Source organism: Ursus maritimus, unplaced genomic scaffold, assembly GCF_017311325.1.
Source record: "Ursus maritimus isolate PB19 unplaced genomic scaffold, ASM1731132v1 scaffold_24, whole genome shotgun sequence".
Classification (NCBI taxonomy): Eukaryota; Metazoa; Chordata; class Mammalia; order Carnivora; family Ursidae; genus Ursus; species Ursus maritimus.
The window spans coordinates 41,290,098-41,315,709 of record NW_024424897.1 but is presented as its reverse complement, the minus strand read 5'-3'; the positions used below and the strand labels follow the sequence as shown (position 1 = coordinate 41,315,709).

The following is a 25,612-nucleotide window of genomic DNA, read 5'->3' as shown; positions in this document are numbered from 1 at the left end:
CTCGCTGCTGCTGGGCTCTGGTCTTGAGCGCTTATCATCTTGATGAAAGAGTACTGCAGTTCCAGGAGACAGTAGCACTGAAAACTGGTCTGAGTATAATTAGGTTGACTCAGGGAGAGTGAAGCGAAGTTCCAGAATGTTAGAGCAGAAATTGGTCCAGGGGCACCTGGGTGGCTCAGGCGTTAAGCGTTCCGCAGAGGTCATGATCTGGGGTTCTTGGATCGAGCCCCGCATCCGGCTCCCTCCTCAGTGGGAAGCCTGCTTTTCCCTCTCCCTCTGCCCCTCCCCCCGCTTGTGCTAGCTCTCTCTTTCTCTCAAACAAAACCAAACCACAAAGTTTTAAGAACTTGTCTGGTCCAAGTCCCTCTAACAACTTCTGTGGAAATTTAGGTCCAGAATGGGGACGTGGCTTATCAATAACAGTATTTTGGTGGCAGAAAAAGTCAAGTCAGGCAGAGGGGAGGAGAAAAGTATCACAGAAGGTAGAAGGTGGCCACATCTACCCCTCTTTACCTATGACAGATTTCATGCGTTTTCCCGATAATACTCTTGAGACTACCAATATTCCTGACACCCGGGGTACAGATTTCTCTAGGGCTTACTAGTTCTTGTGAATAATTTCTTTCACAGTCCCCTCCCTTTAAGTAGTCTTCCCTTCCCTGCTCCAGTCATGTTTGCATCCTCAACTTCAGTTCCTGACACAGAACAAGTTTTCGTAAAGCTTAGGTTTTTTCCCCCTGAGGGTCTGTGTCTCTCCCACCTCCACCCAGCCCTTTCTATCTTCCTCCTCCCATCTTTGGAACCAGATCCTCCTTTTGATGGTGAGGATTATTATGTGCTACACTCCTCTTATATCCTGCAGAACTGCAAAATGGAAAAGTTGTCCTTGGGGGTAAAATTCCAATGGAATCAGAGAACGCCGGTCCCAGAGCGGAGTCCCCTGGTCCCAGAGCGGCGATCTATCCAAAGGGCGAAGTTTCAGGTCCACCTAGCCCTTCTTTAGACTCCATTGAGGGACGCCGGCTGGTCTTCAGCCTCCCACCACTCAGTCTACACAGGAGCCTTGAAGGAAAACACCCCAGACTTTGGACGTCTCTCTCCTCGGTGGGCATCCCCTGTCTGCTTCCCCCACCCCACCCCATCCCGGGCAGAAGGGCGAGCGGGGGCAGACTCTATGAGTCACGTCCTGGGCCTGGAGTTGAGGAGGGAAGCGCCGCCTCTCCTTGGGCCCCTTCTCTCCTCCTTCCCGCACCCCGCCGGCTCCTGGCCCAGCCAGATACTGCGCAGCAATCACGGATTCTCCATCACCAGTTTGACTGGGTAAGGGTCCCCTTGGAGCCGGAGCCCGGCCCAGAGGCGCAGGGGAGAGCGACCTGGGGAACTTCGATCTGGGCGGGTTCCAGCCTGGGTGGAGGCGGTCCTGGTGCCCGTGAGGCGTCTGGCAGGGTACCCAGAGCTGGGGCAGCGCAGTGGGGAGGAGAGGAGGGGGAGGCTGGGACAGGCTGAGAGGCCGGGAGCTGCCGGGAGAGGGGCAGGGGGCGGCCCTTCTCCAGGAATTTCCGGGGATCATGTTACAGCGCTCGCGGAGGGAGAGCGGGGTGGGACGTGGGCCCTGCAGCGGACTGGGCCCGGGCCCCCTCCTCCAGCAGCCCGCGGGCCTTGCAGCGCCATCCCTGCCCACACTGACCCCGTGCGGCGGGGCCGCTCCGCGCCCCGGGGCAGCTCTGTTATGGTAGGGACGCCTCAACCTCGAGCTGTCGTCGGGTCACCGCGGCCCCGAGTCATTGTAGGAACTATCCGGCCCCGAGTTATTGTGGGGTCTGCGCGGGCCCGGCCCCCCCCGGACGGGACTTCCCGCCCCCATTTGGCGGCGGAGGAGTCTCCCCGCCCCCGAGTCGTCGTCGGGACGCCCCGGGCCCGGGTGATTGTGGGTTCTCCCCGGCCCCGGATGATCGTCTCATCCCCGTGGCCCGCTGTGGTGGTAGCGTCCCCGAGGCCGCGGGCTCCCGTAGGCTCCCCGTGGCCCAGAGTTATAGTCGGGACACCCCGGTCGCGGGTGATTGTCGGGTCTCCACGGGCCCGGGTCGCTGGGGCGGATCAGGCCCCCGCGCCTTCTCGGGGCTCCCAGCAAAACCGCAGGCGAGATGAACATTCTGGCGCCGGTGCGGAGGGACCGCGTCCTGGCGGAGCTGCCCCAGGTAGGCGCCACGGCCACGTCGGGCTTCTGGCTGCGGTGGGGTGTGGGCGGGGAGGAGGCGGCACCAGATCAGTTAGAGGCTTGGGCCCAGCCCTGCCGCCCAGCTAGGTCTGCTGCTTCTGGGTGGTCCCCTGCCCTCCCCCAGGGCAGCTTGGCTGCGGGACGTGGACCAGGAGTGGGTGAGTCCCATTCTCTTCTCTCCGTCTCAGTGCCTGAGGAAGGAGGCCGCTTTGCACGTGCACAAAGATTTCCACCCCCGCGTCACCTGCGCCTGCCAGGAGCACCGGACAGGCACCGTGGGGTGAGTTAGACGCCCTTAACTAAGAAAGGAAGTCTCAGGCAAAGCTAGGGTATACAAGCACCCCCTGGGGCTCCATTTCAGCCTCTACTAGCTATATGGTTATTCCCCCTTTTTTACACCCATGTGTTCTCCCTTTTCTTCCCAGCAAGGTTGTGATGAGTGCTATGAAATGGGGTGGGGTAGAGAGGTGGCAGTTCACTTCCTGACACAGAGAAGGTGTTCTACCGGAGAGGGTGGTCACCAGCTCACCTTCCCACAGACCACCCATCTGAGCCCCAGGGCAGGGGGCTGTGCCTGTAGGGATGTCTCCCATTATGGGTAAAACAAGGTAATACTGATAACATCGGCATGCCATTAATTGAACATTTACTGTGTGCCAGGCAGTGTGTTGGTTACTATTATTGTCTTTTATTAAATGGAAAACACCATCGCTTTTAAGATGTATCCTGATTTCAGAAATGTTAAAATATGTGTGGGGGAGTGAAGGGGGAGATATATAGGATATTTATCTCAGAATATGGGACATTTATCTCATTTAAACTTCACAACAACCCAATAGAATATATACTAAATGTCCACTTAACAGATGTTGAAACTGAGGCTCAGAGAGGCTAAGTATCTTGCCCTAAGTCACACAGCTAGTAATTGTAAGAACTGGGATTCAAATTCATGGCTGTCTGATGCTGAAGCACAAAACAGCCTTCTGCAAGCATATGTGTCCAGGCAAGCTGCCTGGGAGGCCTTGTGTCTGTTGTAACGTCAGCCTTAGTGCAGCTAACTTTATAGACTTAGCAGGGAACACTGAGACTCCCTAGGTTGCAAGAGCTAGTGCTCACTCCTCCTGTCCACTTTTGTGTCCTGCAGATTTAAGATCTCCAAAGTCATTGTGGTGGGGGACCTGTCAGTGGGGAAGACTTGTCTCATTAATAGGTAAGAAGGTGCTCTCGCTGAGCTGGATTGTGCTGGGCAGGGTTCGGCCAGACCTAGCCAGGTGGGCTGGGCTCAGGGCCAGAGCATCTGGTGCTCCCTCAGGTTCTGCAAAGATACTTTTGATAAGAATTACAAGGCCACCATCGGAGTGGACTTTGAGATGGAACGATTTGAGGTGTTGGGCGTCCCATTCAGTCTGCAGCTGTGAGTGCTTCCTCCACACCTTCCACCCGTTCCTTCCCCCAGTGCCTGTACCCCACCTCACGCCCCCTTCCCACATACCTGTGTTGTCCCCCCTCCTTCCTCCCAGCTGGGATACTGCTGGACAGGAGAGGTTCAAGTGCATTGCATCAACCTATTACCGAGGAGCTCAAGGTAAGGGCCTCGGTGAAGTGGGGCAGGTGGGTGTTCCTGGTCTCTAATCTAGGGTAGGGGGGGATTTTGGAAAGAAGCTAATAATGTCAGCTGTTTTTGCCACTTTTCTAGCCATCATCATTGTCTTCAACCTGAATGATGTGGCCTCCCTGGAGCATACCAGGTATGTGGGGCTGCTGAACTATAATGGGGGTTCCAGGAAGAGCGGGTTCAGACAAGCGGGGTGGTCAGTGGCATTAGTAGAGAAGAAGAAGAATGCATCGAGGACCAGAGAGAGTGTGAGGGGCATATGAGTATCAGAAGGAGGACCCTCTCCAGCCCACTCATCTTCGGTTGTCTACCCTCTGCGGCAGACAGTGGCTGGCCGATGCACTCAAGGAGAACGACCCTGCCAATGTGCTTCTCTTCCTTGTGGGTTCCAAGAAGGACTTGAGTGTGAGTGTGTCAGTGGTGGGGGGGCTCCCAACTCGGTGAGGGGACCCCATCCCCCCTTGCCGTCTGACTCTGACCTTCCCTCAGACTCCTGCTCAGTATGTGCTGATGGAGAAAGATGCACTCAAGGTGGCCCAAGAGCTGAAGGCTGAGTACTGGGCGGTCTCATCTCTCACTGGTGAGTCAGAAGCCTCGGGTTTTCTGCAGCGGCACGCCCGTCTACCAGGTCTTTCACTCCTATCCCTTCAGCTGTGCCCAATGACCGAGGCCTGGAACGGCCCCTGAGCACCCATCCGCTCCATGTGTCAGGTGAAAATGTCCGGGAATTCTTCTTCCGTGTGGCGGCGCTGACCTTCGAGGCCAACGTGCTGGCTGAGCTAGAGAAGTCGGGGGCACGGCGCATTGGGGATGTTGTCCGTGAGTGCCTGCCTGGATGAGGGTGGCAGAGAGTGCGGGGAACCTCTGATCCCTGCTTCATATATTTCCCACCCTTCTTCAGGCATCCATAGTGATGACAGCAACCTCTACCTAACTGCCAGCAAGAAGAAGCCCACATGTTGCCCGTGAGTGGTAAGGGGACCGTCTAGAGCCTGCTCAGCCCTGGGCACTGTGCCACCTTGACTCCCCTAGCGCTCGACCCTGGACATTTGCACTGATTGTTTTACCAGACCAAAGAGCTGCCCCTTGGTGGCAGTACCCCTGGAGGGGTAGCAGGGACCATGCTAGTCGCTCCCTGCCCCAGGGACCATGCCAAAGACTAGACGTCCGGGGGCTCTCCTGGGTGCCCAGCAGTGGGGAGATAATCCCTGCTGCTTTTGCTTAGCCTGCGGGGCCCTTTTGAGTATGAGGATGCTTAATGACCCCAGCCTCACACTGTGCCTTATGCATTAAAATCTCTGTTATTAGCAGTTTGGGGACTGGAGTCCTTTGTTGGGGATGAGGGATGCGGAATTGGCAGGGCTGTATGGCTGTCTTGGGACTGGAGCTCCCTGCTGGATTCTGGCCGTCCCTGGGTCCTGGGCGGGGCCCAGACAGGCTGGGAGCTCAGGAACCACATTTTGGAGGGCTGTGCTGGGCTCTCAGTGGTCGGCTCTGAGAGCTCTTTCCCTTGGTTCCTTACCCTCAAGTATGTCCCCCTACGTGGTGCTTATTCCCAAATTTCTACCACTGGATAACTGTTTTCTTTTTTTCACGCCCCCCCTTCCCTTTAAAAAAAATACTTCTCCGAGGGGAGCACGGTAGGAAGTGATTGAGTTTTGGATGCTCTTTGGGTTGACCAGAAGGCCCAGGTCAGGTATGGGCTTGGTTCTTACTCAGAAGATGTGCTGTCTAATGTCTGTCTAACATTATTAGTGATATAAGCATAAATTAATGAGTAATGTCTTTTTACATTTTAAAGCCTGATTAACTAAATAAAACAAACAAACAGCATAGGGGCACCTGGCTGGCTCACTCAGTAGAGCATGTGACTCTTGCTCTCAGGGTCGTGAGTTCAAACCCCATGTTAGGCCTAGAGCTTACTTAAAAAAGAGGAAAAAAAAAAGAAGAAAAAAAACAGCATATTTTTTTCCCCTCTTCAAAAAGAAAAAGACATGCTCTGAGTCAGGAGGTCCCCCATTTGAGTCCTCATTGTTCGTCCTCAATCACTTCTCACTGTGTTCCCCTCAGAAAAGTTTTATTTATTTATTTGTTTGTTTGTTTCCAAAGATTTAACCATTTATTTTAGAGAGAGAGAGTGCATGTGCACAAGCTGGGGGAAGGGCAGAGGGAGAGGGAGAAGCAGACTCCCCACCGAGCAGGGAGCCCAGCATGGGGCTCATTCCAGGACCCTGAGATCATGACCTGAGCTGAAATCAAGAGTTGTATGCTCGGGGCGCCTGGGTGGCACTGCGGTTAAGCGTCTGCCTTCGGCTCAGGGCGTGATCCCGGCGTTATGGGATCGAGCCCCACATCAGGCTCTTCCGCTGGGAGCCTGCTTCTTCCTCTCCCACTCCCCCTGCTTGTGTTCCCTCTCTTGCTGGCTGTCTCTATCTCTGTCGAATAAATAAATAAAATCTTAAAAAAAAAAAAAAAAGAGTTGTATGCTCAACCAAATGAGCCACCCAGGCGCCCCAAAGAGAAGTATTTTTTAAAGGGAAGGCAGGAAAGGGGTGAAAAAAAGAAAACAGTTATCCAATGGTAGAAATCTGGGAGTAAGCACCGGGTAGGAAGGCACAGTTGGGGATAAGGAACCAAAGGAAAGAGCTCTCAGACTCCCAGGCAAATCACTTATCCTCTGGGCCTCAGTTTCCTTATCTGTAAAATCAGGCTAATAATACTGATGACGTTTCATGGATGAAATAAGGTAAAGCACTAACACACATAGGAAGAGTTCCAGAACCTTAACTATTATAACTAATTGGAGGGAAGAGTGGTGAAGAACCTGGCTCCCTGTTGACATCTGACCCAGAGTCATAGATTGCCTGGAAGTATCTCAGACATCTGGGCCAACAATGGTGGGACACATGTGGCCTCAGGTGTTATCCTGAGAGGCCATGGAGAGCCAAGATTAGAACACAGATCCAGGCTCCCAGTCAGCAAGTGCTCTGTGCATTCCATGCCTGGTACCATTCTCACCCAGCCACTCTGTCCTGGAGGGGTTGGCTTTTCTGCATACTCCTCTCTCGTGGCTTCTCCTTTCCTGCTGTTTCTGGAGTTGTCTAGAGCTAAGGTGAGGAGGGGAGTCTGGGTAGTGGCCCTATCTGCTCAGCCTGCTGGGCCTGGAGGAAGGTGAAGGCTGGGATCATGCAGACAGAGTAGCAGCAGTGGGAGAGGCCTTTGATGACTGCAGAAAACAGTTTAAACATCATCCTTCCCCCTTTTTTCCATCTGTTGAGGCATATCCTGGCTTAGGAACCTGGTGCCAAAAGAATTTGAGGGGAGTGATATGTGGAGTGTGGGTGGTACGGTTCTTAACACTTTTTCACACTCCCTGGGATTGTTTTTTCCATGTCTCTTCCCTCCCGGGACTGTGCTCCTCACCCCTCCTCTTCTACAGAGCCTGTAACTCCGTGTGTGTGTGTGTGTGTGTGTGTGTGTGTGTGTGTGTGTGTGTAGCCTGCACCACAGAGCTGCTGTAGGTTTGTGCTGAATGGTGGGGGGGCATCAGGGGTGTGGTTGGGTTTTCTGGGTGCTACCTGTGAGGGGCATGTGCATGTGTGCATATTGCATTAGTCCATGTGAGGAGGAGATTTTCTACGTGTGCAGCGTGTGCGATCGATGCACGTGCAGTGTATGTGCTATATTTAAGGGTGTGAGGGGTGTGTGTAGATTACTGTGAATGCAGCCGGCCCTGCTCCCGCGTCACCGACAAGCCTATGGAGACACATGCGGTTGCGTGAATGAAATAAGATAAAGCACTAACATACATAGGAAGAGCTCAGAAACCTTAATTAGTTTAATCATTTGTTTGGGGAAGAGTAACCGAGACCCTGGCTCTATTTATCGGGCAGGATTGTCTCTGGGACAGGGTGCCTGTGGGGTCTAGGAGGGAACGCGGGGAGGGCGCCTTGGGGCTGGAAGCCGACATCACGTCGTCCACTTGAGAACTGGGCCTTGGGCTCCAGTGGAGGGGCCTGAGGGCAGAGAGAGAGAGAACGCGCGAGAACGCGAGCGAGCCGGAGATTGCCTTGCTCCAGCGCGGGCGGGAGCTCAGAGAAGCCGGGTTGGCTGCGGGGAGGCGGGCGGGGCGCCAGGGCTGCTGCTGGGTTCGGAAGGCTTGGGAGGGGCTGGATTGCGGCGGAAGCTTGAGGTTGAGAGAATGGCTGGGGCGGGGCTAAGAACGGGGGTAGGGGCGGGGCTAAGGTCCGGGGGTAGGACTAAGAGCGGGGAGTAGGTCTGGAGAGGAACTAGGGATGGGACTGAGGGCTGGGCCTGAGCGGCCGAGCTAAGGTTTAGGCCTGAGATAAAGAGGTGGTACTAAGGTTAAAGGTGGGACAAAGAGGGGCCTGGAAAGATCTGGGAGGCCCCGGATGAAGAGCGCGGCTGAAGCTTAGATTTGGGCTAAGACAACGCAGAGCCAGGGGAGGGTGGAGGGAGGGATCGGGCAAGCATGAGGCGGAGTTAAGGGCTGGACAGGGGCGAAGCTGAGATTGGGGTTTACGGTTGGCTCGGCCAAGCTGAGGTTCAGGATTGGACTTCTGCCAGGAAGAGTCTTGTAGAGACGAGAACTAGTCTAAGAGCGATGTGGGTCAGGACGACACTGAGGATTGAAAGGTGGACTAAGGAAAAGATTGAAGACAATGCCAGCATCTGGGAGGAGGGCAGCACTGGTAAAGAGGGGGCGGGGCAAGAGTTTGGGGGTGGGTTTCGATCTGGGGCCGTGGCGCCCAAGGAGGGTTTAGAACTGGGAAGAGCCAGGCGAAGGAGGCGGGGCCAGGGGCTGGGCTGGGGCGGAGTTAGGGCCTGGGGGCGGGCTCACGCCGAGCCGTGGACCAATGATTGAGGACTGGGGTCCTGAGGCCCTGGAGAGTGCCCCCGGGTTCGGCTGATCCAGTCCGGCCGGACCCAGAGCTGCTAACCCCTAGTTTGTAGGGCTGGAAGGCGTTGCCGTGTTTCCCGGCCGCCGCCTAAGAAATGCGGGGCCTGTCTGGAGCGCGTGGTCCAGCACCCACCCAGTCGCCAGGCTGGGGCGGGCGGTTCCATTGACTCTGAGGGGAGGAAGGAGTCTGGAGGTTCCACGCGTGACATCACAATCACCGCCAGATGTGGGCGGGGCCAGAGCGGCATTTCCCCGGAGACGCGTGCACACTGCACTGCCTAGCTCCCTCCTTCTCCCTACTTCCCTTCCTTCCTCCCTTTCCCCTCCCTTCCTCCCCCATTCAGCTGCTTTGGTGCCTAACCTGGAACCCGCCACCTGTGTCACAAGGGCGGGGGGAGCTCCTCAGCCCGCAGGACTGGGAGGATTCTGTACAAATGAGCATCACCTGTGAGTTTTGAGTTAGGCCCCTGCGCCTGGTTGAATGCCCCACCAAGAAAAAGACCACAAGCCTCCCTCTTCCTTTTAAGCTATCATTCTCCTCATTTCATTAAGAAGTCTGCCCCATGTCCGGCCACAATTATTTCTGCTGCAGGAGCACCGGACCCCCTGCTCCAGTAGGAGCTCTTCTCCGGTCTGTGAAACTGGAGAGCAGATTGCCTTCCTCAGATCTGAGGAGAGTTACTAAACCCCACCCCTTGGCAAACAGAGTTAGGATTGTTAGGGCCTCTTGGGGGTTTGGGAGGAGTTAATCAGTGGACCCTGTCTACAAGCCGCCTTCATAATGACTCCAGAGAGAGAAAGAACAGGAGTCCGATAAAGCAGAATTTGAATCCTGACCCTTAGGGTCCAGGCTGGATCTGGTTGTGGAGTCAGGATTGAGTCAAACCAGAGGATGAAGAATGGGCTGTGTTGGAGCTGAAGAGCAGGTGCAGCAGGAGCTGACCGCTAGCAGGATGGGTTTGGGATAGGAACCCCAAGTGACAGGGCTGAAAGAGCACAGGTCATACGGAGCCAGGAAGATTGGGTTTGACTCCTACCTCTACCATCTATTAACTTGTGTCTTTGGACAGGTTTCTTATCCTGAGTCTCTGAGTCCCCATTGATAGAATGGATTGTGGTGAGGATTTCAAATTAAAGGCCTATTTTAAAAGCCCAGCACAGTGCCTAACGTTGGGAAGATGCTCATCCTGGGTCCATTCTCTTCTGGGAAAGCCCCTGCTTTGAACCCTGGGCAGAATCTCCAATGCTGTAGCTTCTTTGTGGTTCCACTGGAGGGTTTATTTCGTTCTACTCATGTCATTCAACCAACCAACATTTACTGGGCACTTTTCATGTCCCAGGACTTGCAGATACAGAGGCAGATGAAATGTGGGCCTTGTTCTCATGTTGCCATAGAGTAAGTGCATGAATACCACGGCAGGGTAAAGGGGCCCAAGACATGTATGACCGATTCTCCTTGGGTAGATAGTATTGTTCTTTCCAAGATGAACAGGTATTTCTGGGGAGGGAGAGGCAGGAGAGAAGGAATGGAGAAGGGAGGGATGGGAGGAAGGATGGATGGGTGGGAGAAACTTATAACTGAGGAAGGAACCAGGGCCTGGGTCTTGGGGGGGGGGTGTCAGTTATGTCATGATGAGGAATTTGCACCTCATCCCGAAGGCAGTGGAAGGCTATTAAACAGGAGGAATGTGGTGGACCAGTTGGTGTTCTAGAAAACTCAGTTTGGCTGCATTGTGAAGACTGCATGAAGATAGTGAAAGAGAAGGCAGGGAGGCCAGGAAGGGGGCTCCTGTGGCGGTCTTAGGGATAATGGAGGTTTGAACCAAGAGAGAGGCAGATGCAGGGGGCAGGTAGGCGTGGCAAGACTTGGTCATCAAGTTGGTATAGAGGTGAAGGAAAGAATGATCCCTAAATTTCTAGCTGAAATGGAAGAGACAAGAGGAGATGGTTTATGGAGGGTAAGGAGAAGAGATAGGCTTGTGTGGGACATGCTGGTCTAAGATGTTTTGGGAAAGTCCAAGAGGATATTGACCATGTGCTCAAAAAAGCAGTCTGGATTGGAGACCCTGATTTATGTCATTTTTTTTGGTTGGTGTTGAAACCATGTAAGTGGATGGCATTTTCCAAGAGAAGGCTGTAGAGTCTTTGAGAAGGAGGCCAAACACAGGACCCGTAATCACCAATTTTAGGGGTACAGCAGAGGAAAAGGAAACTGCAAAGGAGTCAGGAAGAACTAAACAGCAAGTCAGAGAAGGAAGGCAGATGAGATGAGAGAGATCTGTCATGGGAGTCAGAACAGTTTGCAGGAGAAAAGAGATTGATTGGTCAACAGGTGAGATGAGACAAAAAGAAGGCTGCTGGGTTTAGCTATTAGGAAATCATTGGAGGGGCGCCTGGCTGGCTCAGTCGGTAGAGCATGGGACTCTTGATCTCGGGGTTGTGAGTTTGAGCCCCACGTTGGGCATAGAGATTACTTAAAAAAGAAAAAAAGGAAATCATTGGTGGCCTTTGCCTGGGCTCTTTTGATAGAAGGGCCCAGTAGCTGCCATGTCGTATGTGGCTGGCATAGAAGAGAGATGGAGACTCTGTGTTCACTGAAGATAGGGACTGGGCCTCCTTCACTGGTGCCTAGTGAAGCTAATCATATGTCTGTTAAATGAAGGAGTGAATAAACCTGGGTTGAAAAGGAAGCGAGGTGGGATATGTAGTGGTAGAGGGAGAAATAGGGCTTATACAGTGCTTTAAGGATATTCATTTCCTGTAGGAAAAAAACCCCAAAACAGTAAAAAGGGAGAAGGTTAAAATTCTGGCTGGGACCTAGAATTCAGGTGCTTTGGGCAGGAGGAGGGCGGAGGGATACTTCCCCTGGCTGGAGGAGAGTGGATGAGGGTGGGAGCAGCCTCGGGTAATACTGGTGCAATGAGCTGAGAGGAACAGCAGCAGGGTAGGAGCTTCCAGAAGGTGCTGGAAGTTCCCTTCCTTCCTTCCTTCCTTCCTTCCTTCCTTCCTTCCTTCCTTCCTTCAATGAATTTTGGGTACTTACTGAGCTGTGGAATATAGAAGGAGCTGACCAGGGACCTGTAGAAAGATGACCAAATGCCACCGAAGGCCCTGCTAAAGTCCCCCAAGCAATGAGCTCAAGGAGCAGGACTCAGCTCTGATGCCCCAAAGGACAAAGCTCATTGTGGGAAGGCAAGGCAAGTGGCAGGCTCTCTGCCATCAGTGTCTGCATTGTGCCGCCGTCCTGAACGATTCATCCTGTGTGTCAGTCTCCTCACCTTGAGCACAGGGCTGTTGGGTTGTTCTCTTGATTTCCGCATCTCAGGGCGCAGGTGGAGCTTCTCAGGGAATGCTTGCGGCGTGAAGGGCATGGGGCGGGGGCTGCAGCTGCTCCCACTCTGTGCTCTCTCAGATGTAAACAGGTTGCCCAGCTGGGAGAGAGGACCTCTGCTGGCTGCTGTGCCGTCCAGCACTGATGCCTCCGCCTTCTCTGAAGGTGGGTCCAGGGAATCCCGGCCCTGGGGTTCCCCACCCCCCTCACTTGGGAAAACTCAAACCTGGCAGGCAGGAGGGAAGGAAGTGTTTGGTCCTGAACGGTTACCCAGCTGCCCCAGCCCCACCCCATCCCCTACTCCTTGTCAGGCCGGGAGGGCCCATTCCCCATTCCCCGAGGCCCAGTCCCCTGTCTTTGGCCTAGCACTTGATGGTGCACAGATTTCTTTCACATGTGTGAACTGGGCCCTCTCAACAATCCTGCACAATACATATTACCACCCCTGCCATGTTACGGATGAGGAAATGAAGGCTCAGAGAAGTAACTTGCCCTGGGACACCCAGCTAGTAAGTGACAGAGCCAAGACTTGGACTCAGGCCCGTCTGATGACAAGTACAGGGCACATGGCACTCTTTTCAGCAGTGCTGAAAAAGGTGGTGGTGACCCAAGGTCCAGCCTCACCTGCCTCATTCCCCGCATGATGGGAAGGGGGCACGGGAGGAGAAGCAAAAAGAGAGGCCCCAAGTGGGTCAGCGGTGGATGGGGGACTCAGGGCCCTCACAGCCTAGTGGGGGGAAGGGAAGGGAGGAGGAATGTGGGGCAAATTTCATACTAAGCTGCTGTTCCCTCATCTCTCAAGTACTTTGAAGGCCACTTGGACTAAAACACCCCCAGCCTGGGTTACCTCCTGGGGGGTGGCCAGTGTGAGGTCTTGTCCCAGTTCTACCCCCGCAGAGGCTGGACAAAGGCTCAGTCCTCCTCGCCTGTCTGGAGGGAGTAAGCCAGCTGTAGCACCCATACCAGGCTGTCCTGGAACTCACAGTGCCAGCTTACTTCTTCCCGCAGGGGTGGGTGGAGCTGGAGTCCAAGGGGGGCCCTGCAAGAAGGTACCTTGTTCTCTCTGTCCTGGTACGTGAATCCTTGGGCACATGGAGTTACTTCACAGGCTCACCTTTTAGATGGTGGCCCGACGGAGAGCCATTGGTAGCCTGGAGCCTTAGGCAGGGTCAGGGGGGAGGCTGTGGGGTAGAGGTTGGGAGACTCCAGTGTGAGCAGGGCTGGTGTTGGCCTGAGCAGAAGAGGTGGAGCCAGGGCTTTCCCAAACCCCAAACCCTCACGCCAAGGGCTTCTCCGCTGTGTCCATGGTACCTGTGCTGCCCCCAAGGGGTGGCAGGGCTCAGGATGGGGGCGGGTCGTTCAAGCCTGTGGCTCTAAGGAGATGGGATGGGCAACGGGGCCTTGATGAATGCGAAGCAAAGGGTGAGCATGGGGAATGGGAGAGAAGTGAGAAAGTGAGGAAGGTGTCAGAAGGGAGGAGGGGCTTGGAGAAGAGGAGAGAAAGCAAGCACCAGGGGCAGGCGGAGGAGCTGAGGAGATAAGGAGCTGACCTTATCTCCCTTCCAGGCTTGAGCCTCCACGCCACAGCAGGTCTCGGGGCCCAGTGATGCTGAAGCTGAGGGGTAGGGACGTAGGCCTCCTGGCCTGTGCAGGGCAGGCGGGAGGGCTCATAAATGGTGCTCCTGTCGGCCATGTGGTCCCACGGTCTCCTTGGCCCGAGGGCCTTCGCCTACCTGGGCAGCCTGTGGAGGGCTCCAGCAGGAGAGGCAGGAGGCGGGGAATGGAAGAGGCAGGTGTCCTGGGGCAGCAAAGGGGACTCGCTGAGACATTTTCCTGGGAGTCTGCAGGGGAGGATTTGTGCAGGGGACCTGAGGGGAAAGGGGAGTGCTGAGTTCCTACTCTGTGGTTACCACTCTGAAGTAGAAAGCGGGGGGTGGGGGTGGGTGGCAGCCGGTGAATTTGGCGAAGACTTTAGATTGAGCTATGGGCGGGGAGACCCAGAGGTGTGCTGTGACCCAGACTCCCACCCCCTCAGGTGAATTCAAGGACCCGGACAGGTGCTGCTGGAAACACAAGCAGTGCACTGGGCACATCATCCACCCCTTCGCCTCGGACTGTGGCCACCACAACCTGCACCTGCACTCCGTCAGCCACTGCGACTGCGATTCCAGGTAAGGGCCGCCCTCCTCGGGACCCCCGCAGCCCAGGAGAGACTCCAGGGCAGAGCTAGGCCCCACAATTTCCCTGTGGTTCCCCCTTCAGCTTTGACCTGGCGCTGCCAGCCCAGCCCCAGCTTTGTAAACCTGGCTCTGCTCCAGAGCCCTGGGGAGGCGGTCTCTCGGCGGCCTGGGCTGAGTCCGGCAGCAGCCAGCTGTCCCTCAGGCTTCTGCTCTGGGTCCCGGGGGAGTCACAGAGGCGTGGGAGCCGGGCTGAGTCCTCTGTGTGGCAGGCTGAAGGACTGCTCAGAGAAGACAAATAGCGACAACTCCCGAGATGTGGGCCCAGCCTGCTCCCGAGATGAGGGCTCAACATGTTTCAACATCATCCAGTCCCCTTGCTTTGAGCTCATCCCAGAGGAAGAGTGTGTGGAGCGGTTCTGGTATGGCTGGTGAGTGCTGGCAGGCTGACAGGGGCGGCACTAAGGGGCACCGGCCCCCCAACTCTCTGTCAATCTTCTCTTTCCCTGTCCCCCTCCCTCCCAGGTGCAAAAGCTATAGGCCTGTCTCTGTGGCAGTGATCCACCATCCCATCCACCATGACTACGCGGCAGACGACCTGAATGAAGAGGAGGAAGAGGAGGAGGAGGAGGAGGAGGAGGAGGAAGAAAGCAAGCCTCCCATTCCGACCCAGGTGGGGCCCGCTGCCACCGCACCCGCTGACACAGGCATGGGCGCAGTCGCAGGTACCCCGGACTCAGCAGCTCCCATCACTATCTGGCGCTCTGAGAGCCCCACAGGGAAGTCCCAGGGCAACAAGGTGATCAAGAAGGTGAAGAAGAAAAAAGAAAAAGAGAAAGACAAGGAAGAGGAGATGGATGAGAAGGCAAAGCCGAAGAAAAAAGTCAAGAAGGGCAAGTTGACTAAGAAGAAAAGCCCAGTTAAATCGGAATCTTCACCTCCGGACTTGAGCCGATCAGTAAGCCCAAGAGAGTTGGCCAGGATGTCAGAGTCCAGCCCAGACAGCCGGGAAGACCTGGAGAGTGAGGACAGTTACAATGACCCCAGGCGGGAGGAGCCCTCCAGCGAGGATATTGTGGAGTCTTCATCGCCCAGGAAGAGAGAGAAGAACACGGTCCAGACTAAGAAACCTGGGGCGAAGGCCTCACCAGTCAAGAAGGTCAAGAGGAAATCTCCCCCAGCATCAAACCCCAATCTCAGTTGAGGCCAGGGCATCCAGGGTGAAGAATAAACGCGATCAAGCCTGTAGCTGACCCCCTGCTGCTGTTCTCTCTCCCTCCAACCTGTCCCTGAGGGGGAGGGGGCTTCTGGGCATAGCTGGAGCCAGGGGGCCAGGGGGCTGCAGGGGTTTCTGAAGGGTAAGCTGTCTTTCAGGACGGAGTCCATGGGAACGTAGCGGGGAGGGCAGAGAGGAGCAGAGCCTGTTTCTCTGTAACATCCTAGGCTCGGGGCAGGAGAGGAACACATCTGGGTGGGTGGGAAGGAGGCTGCCCATCTCCTGGGAGACTGGTTTGTGTGAAATCCACTCGGGGACAGGCAGTGCTGTCTGCAGTGATACCCCTAATAAATCGAACCTTTTAACCCATTCTGTGCCACTGTGCCTGGCCTTTCCCTCCTCTAAGTGGCCCTTAGGAAGATGCTGGTGGCAACAAAGGGAATGTGATCTTCCCTGCTGGTGTGTCCTTGCTCCCGCGAGGCCCTTCCAGACCTTTGTGCCAAAGGGAATGGAACTGATTTCCTGGCAGAAGACCAGCCTTTTCCTCTCAAGTCTTGCCAACAGCCAAAGAGATCTTGAATGACGGGATGAAGTCAAGACGGGAAACTCAAGTTTGGGTAGCAGTGACCCTTTCTGATTTCTCTGCTGAGCCCCAAACAGAGGAAAGGGAGGGGGAAAGCCTCACCTTCCCAGCACCAACTTGAAAAGCTGTGAGGCGAGGCCCTTCTAAAGAAACACGGAGACCAGGAGTCTAGAACACAAAGAGGCAGTGGAGCTGGGGGAAGGGGTCGGGGCCAGGGGGCTGGATGGACCAAGCTGGTAAGAGGGGGACTGGCCTCCCCTGCAACAGACCGGCACTTCCTTTTCCAGGCTGTGCAGGGGAGCAGGCGAGCATGGGGCCCGTGCTGGGGCAGACGTACTAGAGTAGAGGTACTCTGCTATCACAGACCAAGGCCCAGCGGGCAAAGAGACTGGGGGAAGAGGTGCAGGGGCTCGAAGTGAGAAATTGAAATTTACTCGCGGCCCTTCTTCACTGTGCCAGAGGCGGCTAGTAGGCGTGGTAGATGGTGTGGCTGTGTGCAAGTGTAGTAAGAGCAGCTAACGGATGCTGGGGCCTTACGAGGTCCTAGGCCCGGGGCTGAGTGCTCACACATCCTCTCAAAGTCCTGGCAGCTACCCCGATGAGGCATGTATCACTCCGCTTTACAGAGAAGACGGCTGGCTCAGAGACCACAGGCACAGGCCTGGGAGGCGGAGCAGGGATGTGACCCCGGGCAGCCAGATACAGAAGCTACTTGCTGTTCTGAGTCACTGTCTGATGGCCTGGAAGGAGTCAGGGGGAGCCCCCAGAGCTCCACACACTGCTTTGAAAGCCACCCTTCAAGAGCCGGAGCGTTGGAGAGAGAGGCTTTGTAGAGAGAGAGTGCTCTGTAGAAACACTGTTTATTCAAATGACAGGCAGGAAGCGGAGGCAGCAGCAGGTGGGTGAAGGCGGCCAGGCGGGGGTGGGGCAGGTTAGCACTGCGCCCCCGTGTCCCCTGCAATTCTGCTTTGCTAGCCACCCAAGCTGTCGGCATCAGGGTCAGAAATACTTTCCCTCCTCTCCCTCCTGCCCCAAACTGAATAAATAGCATTCCTCTCCCCACAAGAGCTGGGGGAGACTCATGTGCTGAGCTTGGTGCCCCGGGGTCACAGCCCAGAGTCAGGTGAGGGCAGAAGCTCAAAATGGCTTGTAGGGAGTAGAATACAAAACTGTTCCACTCTCATTCTTGTCTTCCTCTTCTTCCTCCCCGCCACACTCCCCTCCCAGCCTGGTCCCGGGACAGGTGGTCGGTGAGGGCCTGGAGTGGGAGAATCGTTGCCTAGCGTACACTGAGCTCAAATTCGCAAGGTCATCCAGCTTGTCACCCATCCAGGCTGACCACCAAAGAGAATGTCAATTCACGCCACTTTATGGACAGAAAAGGAGGGGCAGGGAGTGAGGCAGTGGGCGGCTGGGCCTCTCCCAGCCTCGAGGTAACCAGAGTCCTAGGAGCAGGCCCCCTACCGATCCATCTCATCCAGGAGCGGGGTGGCATCGCCGGCAATGGACATAGGGGTGCTTTCGATCATGGGGCTGGGAGAGGGCCGAGGCGTCAGCCGCTGCTTCTGTTTCCGTCGCTCGGCTTCCTTCTCCTGTAGCCACTGCTCTGCCATCTTCCCCCAGTCGATGGCGGCGTGGCTGTTGGACCTGGGAGCAGGAAGAAGGGACCTCTGAGACCAGGACTCTCCGGGAGCTCGCTAGAAGAAAGCCTTCCCTCATCCGTCCTTACAGAAACGGACCTCCTATTTTTTGACCGCAGCTGTAGCCAGCTGCCACGTCGCCCTCTTCTGTCTTCTCCCAGAAAGCAGTCGTCCCGGGCTATCACCTGGTCATGACTCTCACAAGGTCCAAGGTATCTGCCTATGCCGAGCCTGTTGGCCTCCTGACAACACCTGTCCCTAGCAACCTACTCTGTGCCACCAACCACATACTTACTTTGGCTGCTGCTGCCGTTGCCGAGAGCTGGAAGAGGGCTGGGGCTGGGCCTGGGCAGACTGTGGGGTGGTGCTGGCCTGTAGCTGGTGGTACTGTGGTGTGGTGATGGGCTGGCTGGGGGTTGTGTAGGAGTAACTGGGGGTCATTAGTGGTGTGGCCACTGGCTGCTGGGCTGGCGTTGGGAACACCTGGAGAAAGGAGAACAGTTAAATGTGGATGAGCTTGGGGCTTGCTGGCCTTGCTATGAACTTCCGGCAAGCTGAAAGCTGGGGCTCAGCCCAGAGCTTTCCAGCTGACCAACCATCTCTTGAGCAGTGTGTGGTTCTAAGCAGCAGAGAGAGGCTAGCAGGACAGGACCTGGCACAAGAACATGGCTGTTTGAGGGTTCCAAAGATCCCAAAGGACCGTGGAAAAATCAGACCTTACTCCCTTTACCCTCAAGTGGGCCTGAGGAAAAGGACCATGGGCTGGAGACAGTTCCTAAGGCTGTGGTGACCCCATCTGTATGTATGAAGCCCCCTACGGTGGGGACTGCCAGAGGCCAGTCTATGGACATGGGTCTGTGAAGGAGGGTCTAGAACGGATGATCGTTCCCTTTCAGTCTTCTCCACCCCCTGCAGGGAGTCTCGTCCTCAAGCCACGTACGTGGTAAGCGCTGCTGCCCCCTCCACTGCCGCCATAGCCATACTGGCTGGAGGCCCACTGGGCTGGGGTGGCATTAGGGTTCTGTCCTTGGCCCGTCACGGCCGCAATGGCACTGAACATCTGTGAGGTCATGTTCTGGGGTAGGGCATTCACAGCTCGCGTCAGATCTGTAAGCACACAGAGGTGGAGGATGGGCATGTTAGAGGTCAAAGTCCTTCTAATGCCCTCCCTCCAGCTCCCAGTCCCAGACACGAGCTCCTCACCTGCAAGGTTGATGTTGGCTGGGGTGGCATTGATAGAAGCAGGTGTCCGGGTCCTGCTGCTGCTACTGGGGGTGATGCCTGTAGGAGATGGCCAAAGTTAGTTATGTCCCTCCAGAAAACTATTTCTGGTTTCACAACACGGGGCTGGAGAAGGTCTGAGGTGGGTGGAGAGAAGGGCAGCTGTGTTGGCCAAGTAGATGGAGGACGTCCTTGATGCCAGGAGGCTGGAGCAGGAGTGAGACAGCTGCGGCGACAGCCCAGTCCTGTCCCTTCCACAGGTGGCAAGCGAGTGCCCTGATTCAGGGCCTACCTGTCCGTCTAAGCACAGTCCAGAGCTCAGGGCAGAACTCACCCGGTACAGGATCCTGGTAGTGATCCTTAAACCATCTGAAAAGTCCATTCACAGTAGGGAAGATCTGGCCCCGGTACCGGAATCCTTCTGGAGTCACCGTTACATATTCTATCCTAGGATTTTGGAAGGAAACACGCGTCGGACACCACTTGGGGCCAGCTCTGAGAGCGGCCAGAACAGATATCTACCATGTGAAGGAGCCAAACTGGGTGCTGGGGGAAAAGGAAAGCTGAAAGAGCCCCGGCTCTGTCAAAGGAGGCTGCACTCTGAGGAGGTGAGCACAGTCAAGGCCAGGAGTCAGCAGTCCCTGGTGTGCTAGGTACAGGCCGCCAGAGGAAGGCCTGCTGGGGGCTGGGCCACCATCCTGGGCTGCAGGATGATGGCAGCACAAGCACGTGAGGGTACGACCGAGGTCACAGTGTCAGAGTTACAGGGGTCTCCCAGGGCAGCAAAAACTATTCCCCATGAACTGGAATCTGGAAGCACCCCTGTTCAGTGGTGAGTCTGACCTTACTCCACACTTCGCGGTGCAGGGAGTGCATGAGGACGGGCTCTGGGTTCAGACCAGTTCCAGTTCTAGTTCTGACTCGGCCACTCACCACCTAGATGACTTTATGTGAAGTTACTAAATCCGAATCTCAGCTTCATTTGAAAATGAGAGTAACAACACTAAAACCTTTACAACTGAGTGTGAGGAATAAATGAGACCGGGCATGGGACACACTTAGCACAGTGCCTGAAATAGGGTTCTGTTCAATTAAGGGTAACTGTCAATTACCAACACACAACGACAAACATCACCAAGTTCTCACTTATATATAAGTTGAACTCTGCTTCCTAAATCTAATGACACTCGAGTGTTGTTAGTTCTGCAACACGGGAGTCTGCATGCCTTCCCGTGGAAAGTTATCATGGTGTCTCTACTCCCTTGTTTAAAGGTCCCTCGTTTGTTCAACTGTTCCTCATGGGACAGTGTCCAGCCAGGAGCCCTGGCTGCCATCCTATGGAAACATGAAGGTGAGTCAGAAAGGGCTTCTCAGAAATGACAACAATATTCCACATGTGCCCAAGATGGTGTAGGGTCTGGAGTCTAGAGCTGCTTGTCACCTAGTCACTGAGTCCCTACTAACAGTCTACACTGTTTATCATGTGCGGGCAATAGAAGGACAAGAGCAGAAATGCACTGGCCTTGGCCAAGGGCCGAAGGGAGGATGGGGGCATAGAGAAGGCTAGACAAAAAGAACGCAGATCAGAAAACAAAAGGGGGGGGGAAGACTTTGATTCAGAGTGAGCTCTAGCCCCCAGACAAAGGAATATGTAGGAAGGCCGGCCTGTCAATCACACACAGAAGGGAGCAGAGGGGAGTCAACGGCAGGAAGAGGAGAAGCTCTTCTGACCCCCCTTCAGTGCAGGCAGAAGTTATTTAGCGCACTCCAGCGACTGTGAGCCACCACGTATGACCGCCCTGGCCGGGGCAAAGCGGAGAATAAAAGGGAGAGACCTGTGTCCTGGCCCCCATCTCTGCCAGTCAGGTGGAGAGGGGCTGGTAATCACTCCTTGGGAGAGAGAAGAGGTGAAGGAAACTTTCTCTAACAGGGTTGAGGAAACGTATCTTTCTTACTGAATCTTTGCCCTTTGCCTCTAAATCATCACCCTCTTTCCCCAACTCCAACCTCCACTGCTGGTCTAAACAGGTAAGGGGGAAAAGACAGTCAAGCAGAACCACAGAGAGGACTGCTCCAGGGGTCTCTAACTGCCCCGCCTGCCTGTCTGTGGACCCCAGCGGCAGCACCTTCTCAACACCAGTGCTCACCTGGGTTTACCCCGGGGCTGGTATCCCAGTAGGAACTTGCCGGGCAGTTCCTTGCAGGCACAGATGAAATAAGGGATGAAGGTGGGCTTCTCCTTCTTAGTTTTGATGAGCAGCTCCTCTAATTTCTGGGGGTAGAACGAGGGGGAGAGGTTGGGATAGCCACGTGCTCGGTACACGGTATCTGGTGCACACCCGAGGCGCGCCTCCTTCACCAGCAGAACGTCCCCTACACTGAAGGGAAACCAGACATCCTGGAGTGACCGGGTGAGGTCATGCCTTGAAGAGCCCTGGGCTCACCTTACGGTCACCACCACTGCAGTCCTGGTAATACTTGTGGTTCAGGAGGTCACGGGCAAAGGATGCCATGGGCTGGACATAGCGAGCAACAATCTCATCCAAGTCTTCAAATTCCTGTGGGGAGACGGTAAAGGCCCCACGTGTCACACTGCGAGCTGAGACTCCTGGCCCTTCATCCAATCCACTCAGAAGAGAACCCGTGGGAGGATGTGGACTTCCCAGCCCTGCTGTGGCCTCACTCCACTGCAAAGTCCCCTCCGTTTATCCAGCCGTTTGATCTGTGCCCAGATCTATCAGCTTACGAGGCACAAAATCCTTTATTTTTTTATTTTATTTTTTTTTAAAGATTTTATTTATTTATTTAGCAGAGATAGAAACAGCCAGCAAGAGAGGGAACACAAGCAGGGAGAGTGGGAGAGGAAGAAGCAGGCTCATAGCGGAGGAGCCTGATGTGGGGCTCGAACCCAGAACGCCGGGATCACGCCCTGAGCCGAAGGCAGACGCTTAACCGCTGTGCCACCCAGGCGCCCCCACAAAATCCTTTAAACTGTAACTTCCATTCTCCCCAACAGGGAATTTCATGAAATTTTTCTCTACTGAAAACAAAAAAGAGAAACACGTGTGCGTGCATGCGTAGGTGCGTACACAACCGTGTGCTTCTGCATGTATATTTTCTCCTCTTCCTCCGCTGGGCGCTCTCTAGGTAGTCTATTTTAAAATTTAGAAGACACAGAAAAAGGAGCAAAACATACAAAAATGGTTATCAAATGACTCATCTCACAGTCAACCTCCTGTTCTGTTGCTCTGTGCAGCTAAAATACATGTAACACATATAAGTCACTAGCGTCAGCAGCAAGTAGCCACAAATGGCTTGTTTCTGGAAGCAGGAAAGGGAGTGGGAAGTGGGTGGGGGAGCCGGCTCTCACCTCACTGTTGATCCAAAGGGTGGCTCCCAGGCTGAAGGCATTTTCCTTGCCCTCTTCCCGCACGTCCACGTGCTGGTAAATGCCGTCACTGACCTTCCAGGTCACGGTCAGGTGATTTTCACCCTTGCTACTTGGGCGGATGATCACGTCACCCTGGTCCATGGTCTCCATCATCTTTTCTGCTTGCTTGAAGTTTATATTATGGAAGGATGGGTGTGCGATCACTCGCTTGATGTATGCTGAGGAGGGCAGGAAATAAGTACAGATCAGGTGAGGGGACCGGGAGCCCACAACAACGGGACAAATCGTGGCTTCACTTCTGACCCGCTGTCAAATCCTGGTCCCTCTCTGGACCTGGATTCTCTGACGTGAAGGATGTGTGAACCTGGGTTCCTAAGGTGCTCAGAGAATGAGCCTTTAAACGTCACAGTGCATGTGACCCAAGAAGACCCTGGCTTCCAGCCCTGCCACTGACTTCGTCCACGATGTCTCTGGGGCTCAGCACCTCAGAGCTGAGCACTCACTGCCACTGCAGCACAGCCGTCAGCAAGTGCATCTGCGGAGGGAGGGCTGCCAAGCCTTCGGCCACACTCACTGGTCCGCTGCTGCTTCCGTTTCATGTCCTCCTCCTGTTTGTGGTCTGCTGCTTCGGCATCGAAGTCGTAGTAGGTGTCCTTGGGCAGTTTCCACTCGTTGTTCCTGTCCATGAGGTCTGAGGTTCGGCAGGTAAGGTCGGCGCTGAACTTCTCAATGTCAATCTTCATGATGCGGCAGTGAACGGTCATTCCCACCTAGACCCACAGAACATTTGAGCTGGAAGGGACAAAGATGATCTAGCCCGATGCCCCATTTCACATGTGAGTAAACCAAAGTCCAGGCAGAAAGATGAGAGATTGACTTGCGCAAAGCCAGCCAGCTAGCAAGTGACAGACCAGGAGTTCAGTGCTGAGTCTGGTCTGCAGACTACGGGCCATGCCCGGCACAGATGCCTCTCACTCTAGGCAGGAAAACCGACTGGGGCTTACTGTGTCTATGCTGCCACGGGCACCATTCTCTTCTCCCATAAAGTTACCTAATTACTGCTCCTCAGGTGTGATCAAAGTCTGGCTGCCCTTTTTGGAGGACAGGCAAAATAAGAGCTTTCTGCTCTTTCCCCGACTTGAGTCTTTTTGTCTAAACAGCGGCACAAGCCAGTCACACAGCATGGCTCTCCTTTCAAAAATCTCCCTAGCCTCATTTTTTAGAAAGCTCTTCCTCCAACCTTCCTAACTCCACAGTTCTCAGGGGTTCGTAACACTTAGAACCAGAGAACTTGGCAGATCTGGTACCAGCCATGTCACCAACTAACTGGGTGATCCTGGAAAAGACACTCAAATTTCTCTGAAAAAAGAAGGTCCTATTTCCTTCCCCATCATCATGTTGTGAGATTAGAGACAACATATGTCAATGTCAAGTGCTGGTATCTAGTGGGTGCATAAGAAATGGCAGCTGGCAGGAGAATACTAGAACAGAAACAGAGCTTAGCCTTTCTGTTTCACAGCATGGAATGCTGGGCCCTGCTTCCTGCCCGCAGACTAAAGCACAGGCCCCCACACAGGAAGAGAGAGCCCTCTCCCGAAGGGCTGGCAACCCGATGAAATTTCACAAAGACAGTGAACAAAAGCTGCTACTCATTCACATGCTTCTCACCCTGGCTTCTTTCAACTAGTTATAAATCTTCCTGACACTCTCTCCCCCAGCAGCCACTGGGAACAGAGCTTCACTTCTGGGGGGGCACAGCCCAAAGTTCCGGAGCGCCGAATTTGGGCGGCTGAAAGCCCCACTAGATGCCTTAGCCCGGTCGTTCAGCTACCTTCACTCGCTCCTCCGGCCGCTTTACCACTTTGTCACTGAGGAACTTGGTGGGGATGAAGCCGGTGACACCATTGTCTAGCCGTGTTTTCACCCCAATGGCTTGGCCTGGGCATGAACCGCTGTCAAAGTGGTTCCAGACCTGAAAAGTACATCAGGAGAGGAGCTTGGTCATTAAGATTCTGGAGATTACACGTTAAAAAAAAAGCTGCCGGAGCACTGCATAACACCTGGCAAACGTGGTCTGAAAACACAACGACTTAGCCACCCAGGATTTTGAACATCCCTGATGTTCCTTGACTCATAACTGACGTTTGGCACCACTGGCCATCAGAGCAATCCACGTTAATTGAATCTGTACGTCCCTCTAGCTGCAACTGAGGCCCCTTCTCCCACTTCGTTCAGATACAGTGGCCATAAGAAATGTACACGCCAGTCTCTGCAGCAACCCATTTCAGTGAACCAGGCGCCCCCTGGTTTTCTTATAACCCAGACAAATCCCACCAGCTTCTTTTATTAGGTAAAGTTCGGGAATTATCTCTTTCACAGACTGCCTGAAACATGTGAAGACTCCGAAAAAGCGTTCAGGGTGGCTTTAATGACTTCCGACCACCAGAAAGGCAGATAATGTCTAGAAGAAAGTGGGACAAATAAAAATGTGTGTGGAAAGTGGAAAACTTCAAGAAAGCCTATAGATACCTTCTAACTAGCATGTATGGGAACACTGTGCCTCCCCTGTAAGAAGTGCACGCCTTCATGTCTCCAATCTGGCTGAGTTAGATGCCCAGAGAACGGGAGACTCAGGTTAAAGGCTGAGTCAGAATGGAAGGAAGCGCACAGATTTCTGACCAGCATACCAAGGGACTTCACGTTAGACCTGTATGTGTTCTGGCCCTCTTCCCTCTCTTCTGTATTTGTTTGGTAAGAGCACCACCTGAAACAGCCTGATTCTCGACTCCTTTCTAGAGCACAGAGGACACTCAATTGAGGAACTCCAGTGACCACAATAACACGGCAGCACATACCTCACTTAGTTCAGGGAAATTGTCTTGCTGGCAGAAGGGGCACTGCCAGAGCCCTGTCTCATCGTTGCGGATCGCCTGGTCATAGCTCTCCCCCTGGGGACGCCTGTGGGCAATGCCGGTGACGTTGCAGATGATGAGCTTTCCTGCGGGAAAGGGTGAGGAGGACAGGGAAGGAAAGAAGAGAATGGGGAACAGGCTAAGAGAACTGGAGGGGTGACTCCTTCCCACTGACTTTTTAGTGACAGAACATCTGTCTTATAGCATCTCCATGGATTTCCCTCACATCTTAAAGAAGGGAAATCTTCCCCTGATTTGATGACGGGGGAACATGAAGCCTCTATGAGTGACTCCCTCGAGATCCTGCAGCAGCAGATTAAAGGCACAGTCTGACCCTAGACTTAGTTTTGACTTCTAGTCCAGGGCTTTATAGTTATAATCTTCTTA

General features: G+C 54.5%; 3 protein-coding genes across 10 annotated transcripts in view; 2 read left to right on the top strand and 1 right to left on the bottom strand.

The window, feature by feature from the left end:
- The first annotated feature begins 888 nt into the window (after positions 1 to 888).
- RAB34 (RAB34, member RAS oncogene family) lies at positions 889 to 5,143 on the top strand. Of its 4 annotated transcripts, none has more exons than XM_040641054.1 (11): positions 1,175 to 1,320; positions 2,102 to 2,198; positions 2,407 to 2,498; positions 3,363 to 3,428; positions 3,531 to 3,632; positions 3,739 to 3,803; positions 3,915 to 3,966; positions 4,157 to 4,238; positions 4,323 to 4,413; positions 4,545 to 4,652; positions 4,735 to 5,143. In XM_040641054.1, the coding sequence occupies exons 1-11, from the start codon at positions 1,175 to 1,177 to the stop codon at positions 4,800 to 4,802; spliced, it is 969 nt and encodes a 322-aa protein (XP_040496988.1). In that variant the 3' UTR covers positions 4,803 to 5,143. The 4 variants fall into 4 exon arrangements, with proteins under 4 accessions (XP_008693558.1, XP_008693557.1, XP_040496988.1 ...); XM_040641053.1 differs by having other exon boundaries at positions 1,195 to 1,320; positions 1,986 to 2,198; XM_008695336.2 differs by lacking the exon at positions 2,102 to 2,198 and having other exon boundaries at positions 889 to 1,320.
- Positions 5,144 to 8,103: 2,960 nt separating this feature from the next.
- PROCA1 (protein interacting with cyclin A1) lies at positions 8,104 to 15,847 on the top strand. Of its 4 annotated transcripts, XM_008695338.2 has the most exons (5): positions 8,106 to 8,545; positions 12,167 to 12,250; positions 14,121 to 14,256; positions 14,535 to 14,693; positions 14,788 to 15,847. In XM_008695338.2, the coding sequence occupies exons 1-5, from the start codon at positions 8,458 to 8,460 to the stop codon at positions 15,464 to 15,466; spliced, it is 1,146 nt and encodes a 381-aa protein (XP_008693560.1). In that variant the 5' UTR covers positions 8,106 to 8,457; the 3' UTR covers positions 15,467 to 15,847. The 4 variants fall into 4 exon arrangements, with proteins under 4 accessions (XP_008693563.1, XP_008693560.1, XP_008693561.1 ...); XM_008695341.2 differs by lacking the exon at positions 14,535 to 14,693 and having other exon boundaries at positions 8,104 to 8,545; XM_008695339.2 differs by lacking the exon at positions 12,167 to 12,250 and having other exon boundaries at positions 8,107 to 8,545.
- A 1,055-nt stretch (positions 15,848 to 16,902) lies between these two features.
- SUPT6H (SPT6 homolog, histone chaperone and transcription elongation factor) overlaps positions 16,903 to 25,612 on the bottom strand; it is a 31,978-nt gene continuing 23,268 nt past the window's right edge. For both annotated transcript variants that reach the window (XM_008695343.2, XM_040641052.1), the window contains exons 27-37: positions 25,169 to 25,311; positions 24,145 to 24,285; positions 22,888 to 23,083; positions 22,293 to 22,531; positions 21,367 to 21,480; positions 21,070 to 21,194; positions 19,257 to 19,369; positions 18,905 to 18,982; positions 18,642 to 18,808; positions 17,997 to 18,184; positions 16,903 to 17,708 (exon numbers count right to left, since the gene is read on the bottom strand). In XM_008695343.2, coding sequence (XP_008693565.2) covers positions 17,522 to 17,708; positions 17,997 to 18,184; positions 18,642 to 18,808; positions 18,905 to 18,982; positions 19,257 to 19,369; positions 21,070 to 21,194; positions 21,367 to 21,480; positions 22,293 to 22,531; positions 22,888 to 23,083; positions 24,145 to 24,285; positions 25,169 to 25,311 — 1,691 coding nt within the window. In that variant the 3' untranslated portion in view covers positions 16,903 to 17,521. The remainder of the gene's footprint in view (positions 17,709 to 17,996; positions 18,185 to 18,641; positions 18,809 to 18,904; positions 18,983 to 19,256; positions 19,370 to 21,069; positions 21,195 to 21,366; positions 21,481 to 22,292; positions 22,532 to 22,887; positions 23,084 to 24,144; positions 24,286 to 25,168; positions 25,312 to 25,612) is intronic.

Bases quoted from the DNA above. Each gene is read 5' to 3' on its own strand.
- PROCA1 (XM_008695338.2), top strand. From the start codon at position 8,458: ATGTGGGTCAGGACGACACTGAGGATTGAAAGGTGGACTAAGGAAAAG. The intron at 8,546-12,166 runs GTAAAGAGGGGG...GTGCTCTCTCAG, and splicing joins CTGGGAGGAGGGCAGCACTG to ATGTAAACAGGTTGCCCAGC. The intron at 12,251-14,120 runs GTGGGTCCAGGG...CCACCCCCTCAG, and splicing joins TGCCTCCGCCTTCTCTGAAG to GTGAATTCAAGGACCCGGAC.
- RAB34 (XM_008695336.2), top strand. From the start codon at position 904: ATGGAATCAGAGAACGCCGGTCCCAGAGCGGAGTCCCCTGGTCCCAGA. The intron at 1,321-2,406 runs GTAAGGGTCCCC...TCTCCGTCTCAG, and splicing joins TCCATCACCAGTTTGACTGG to TGCCTGAGGAAGGAGGCCGC. The intron at 4,653-4,734 runs GTGAGTGCCTGC...ACCCTTCTTCAG, and splicing joins GCGCATTGGGGATGTTGTCC to GCATCCATAGTGATGACAGC.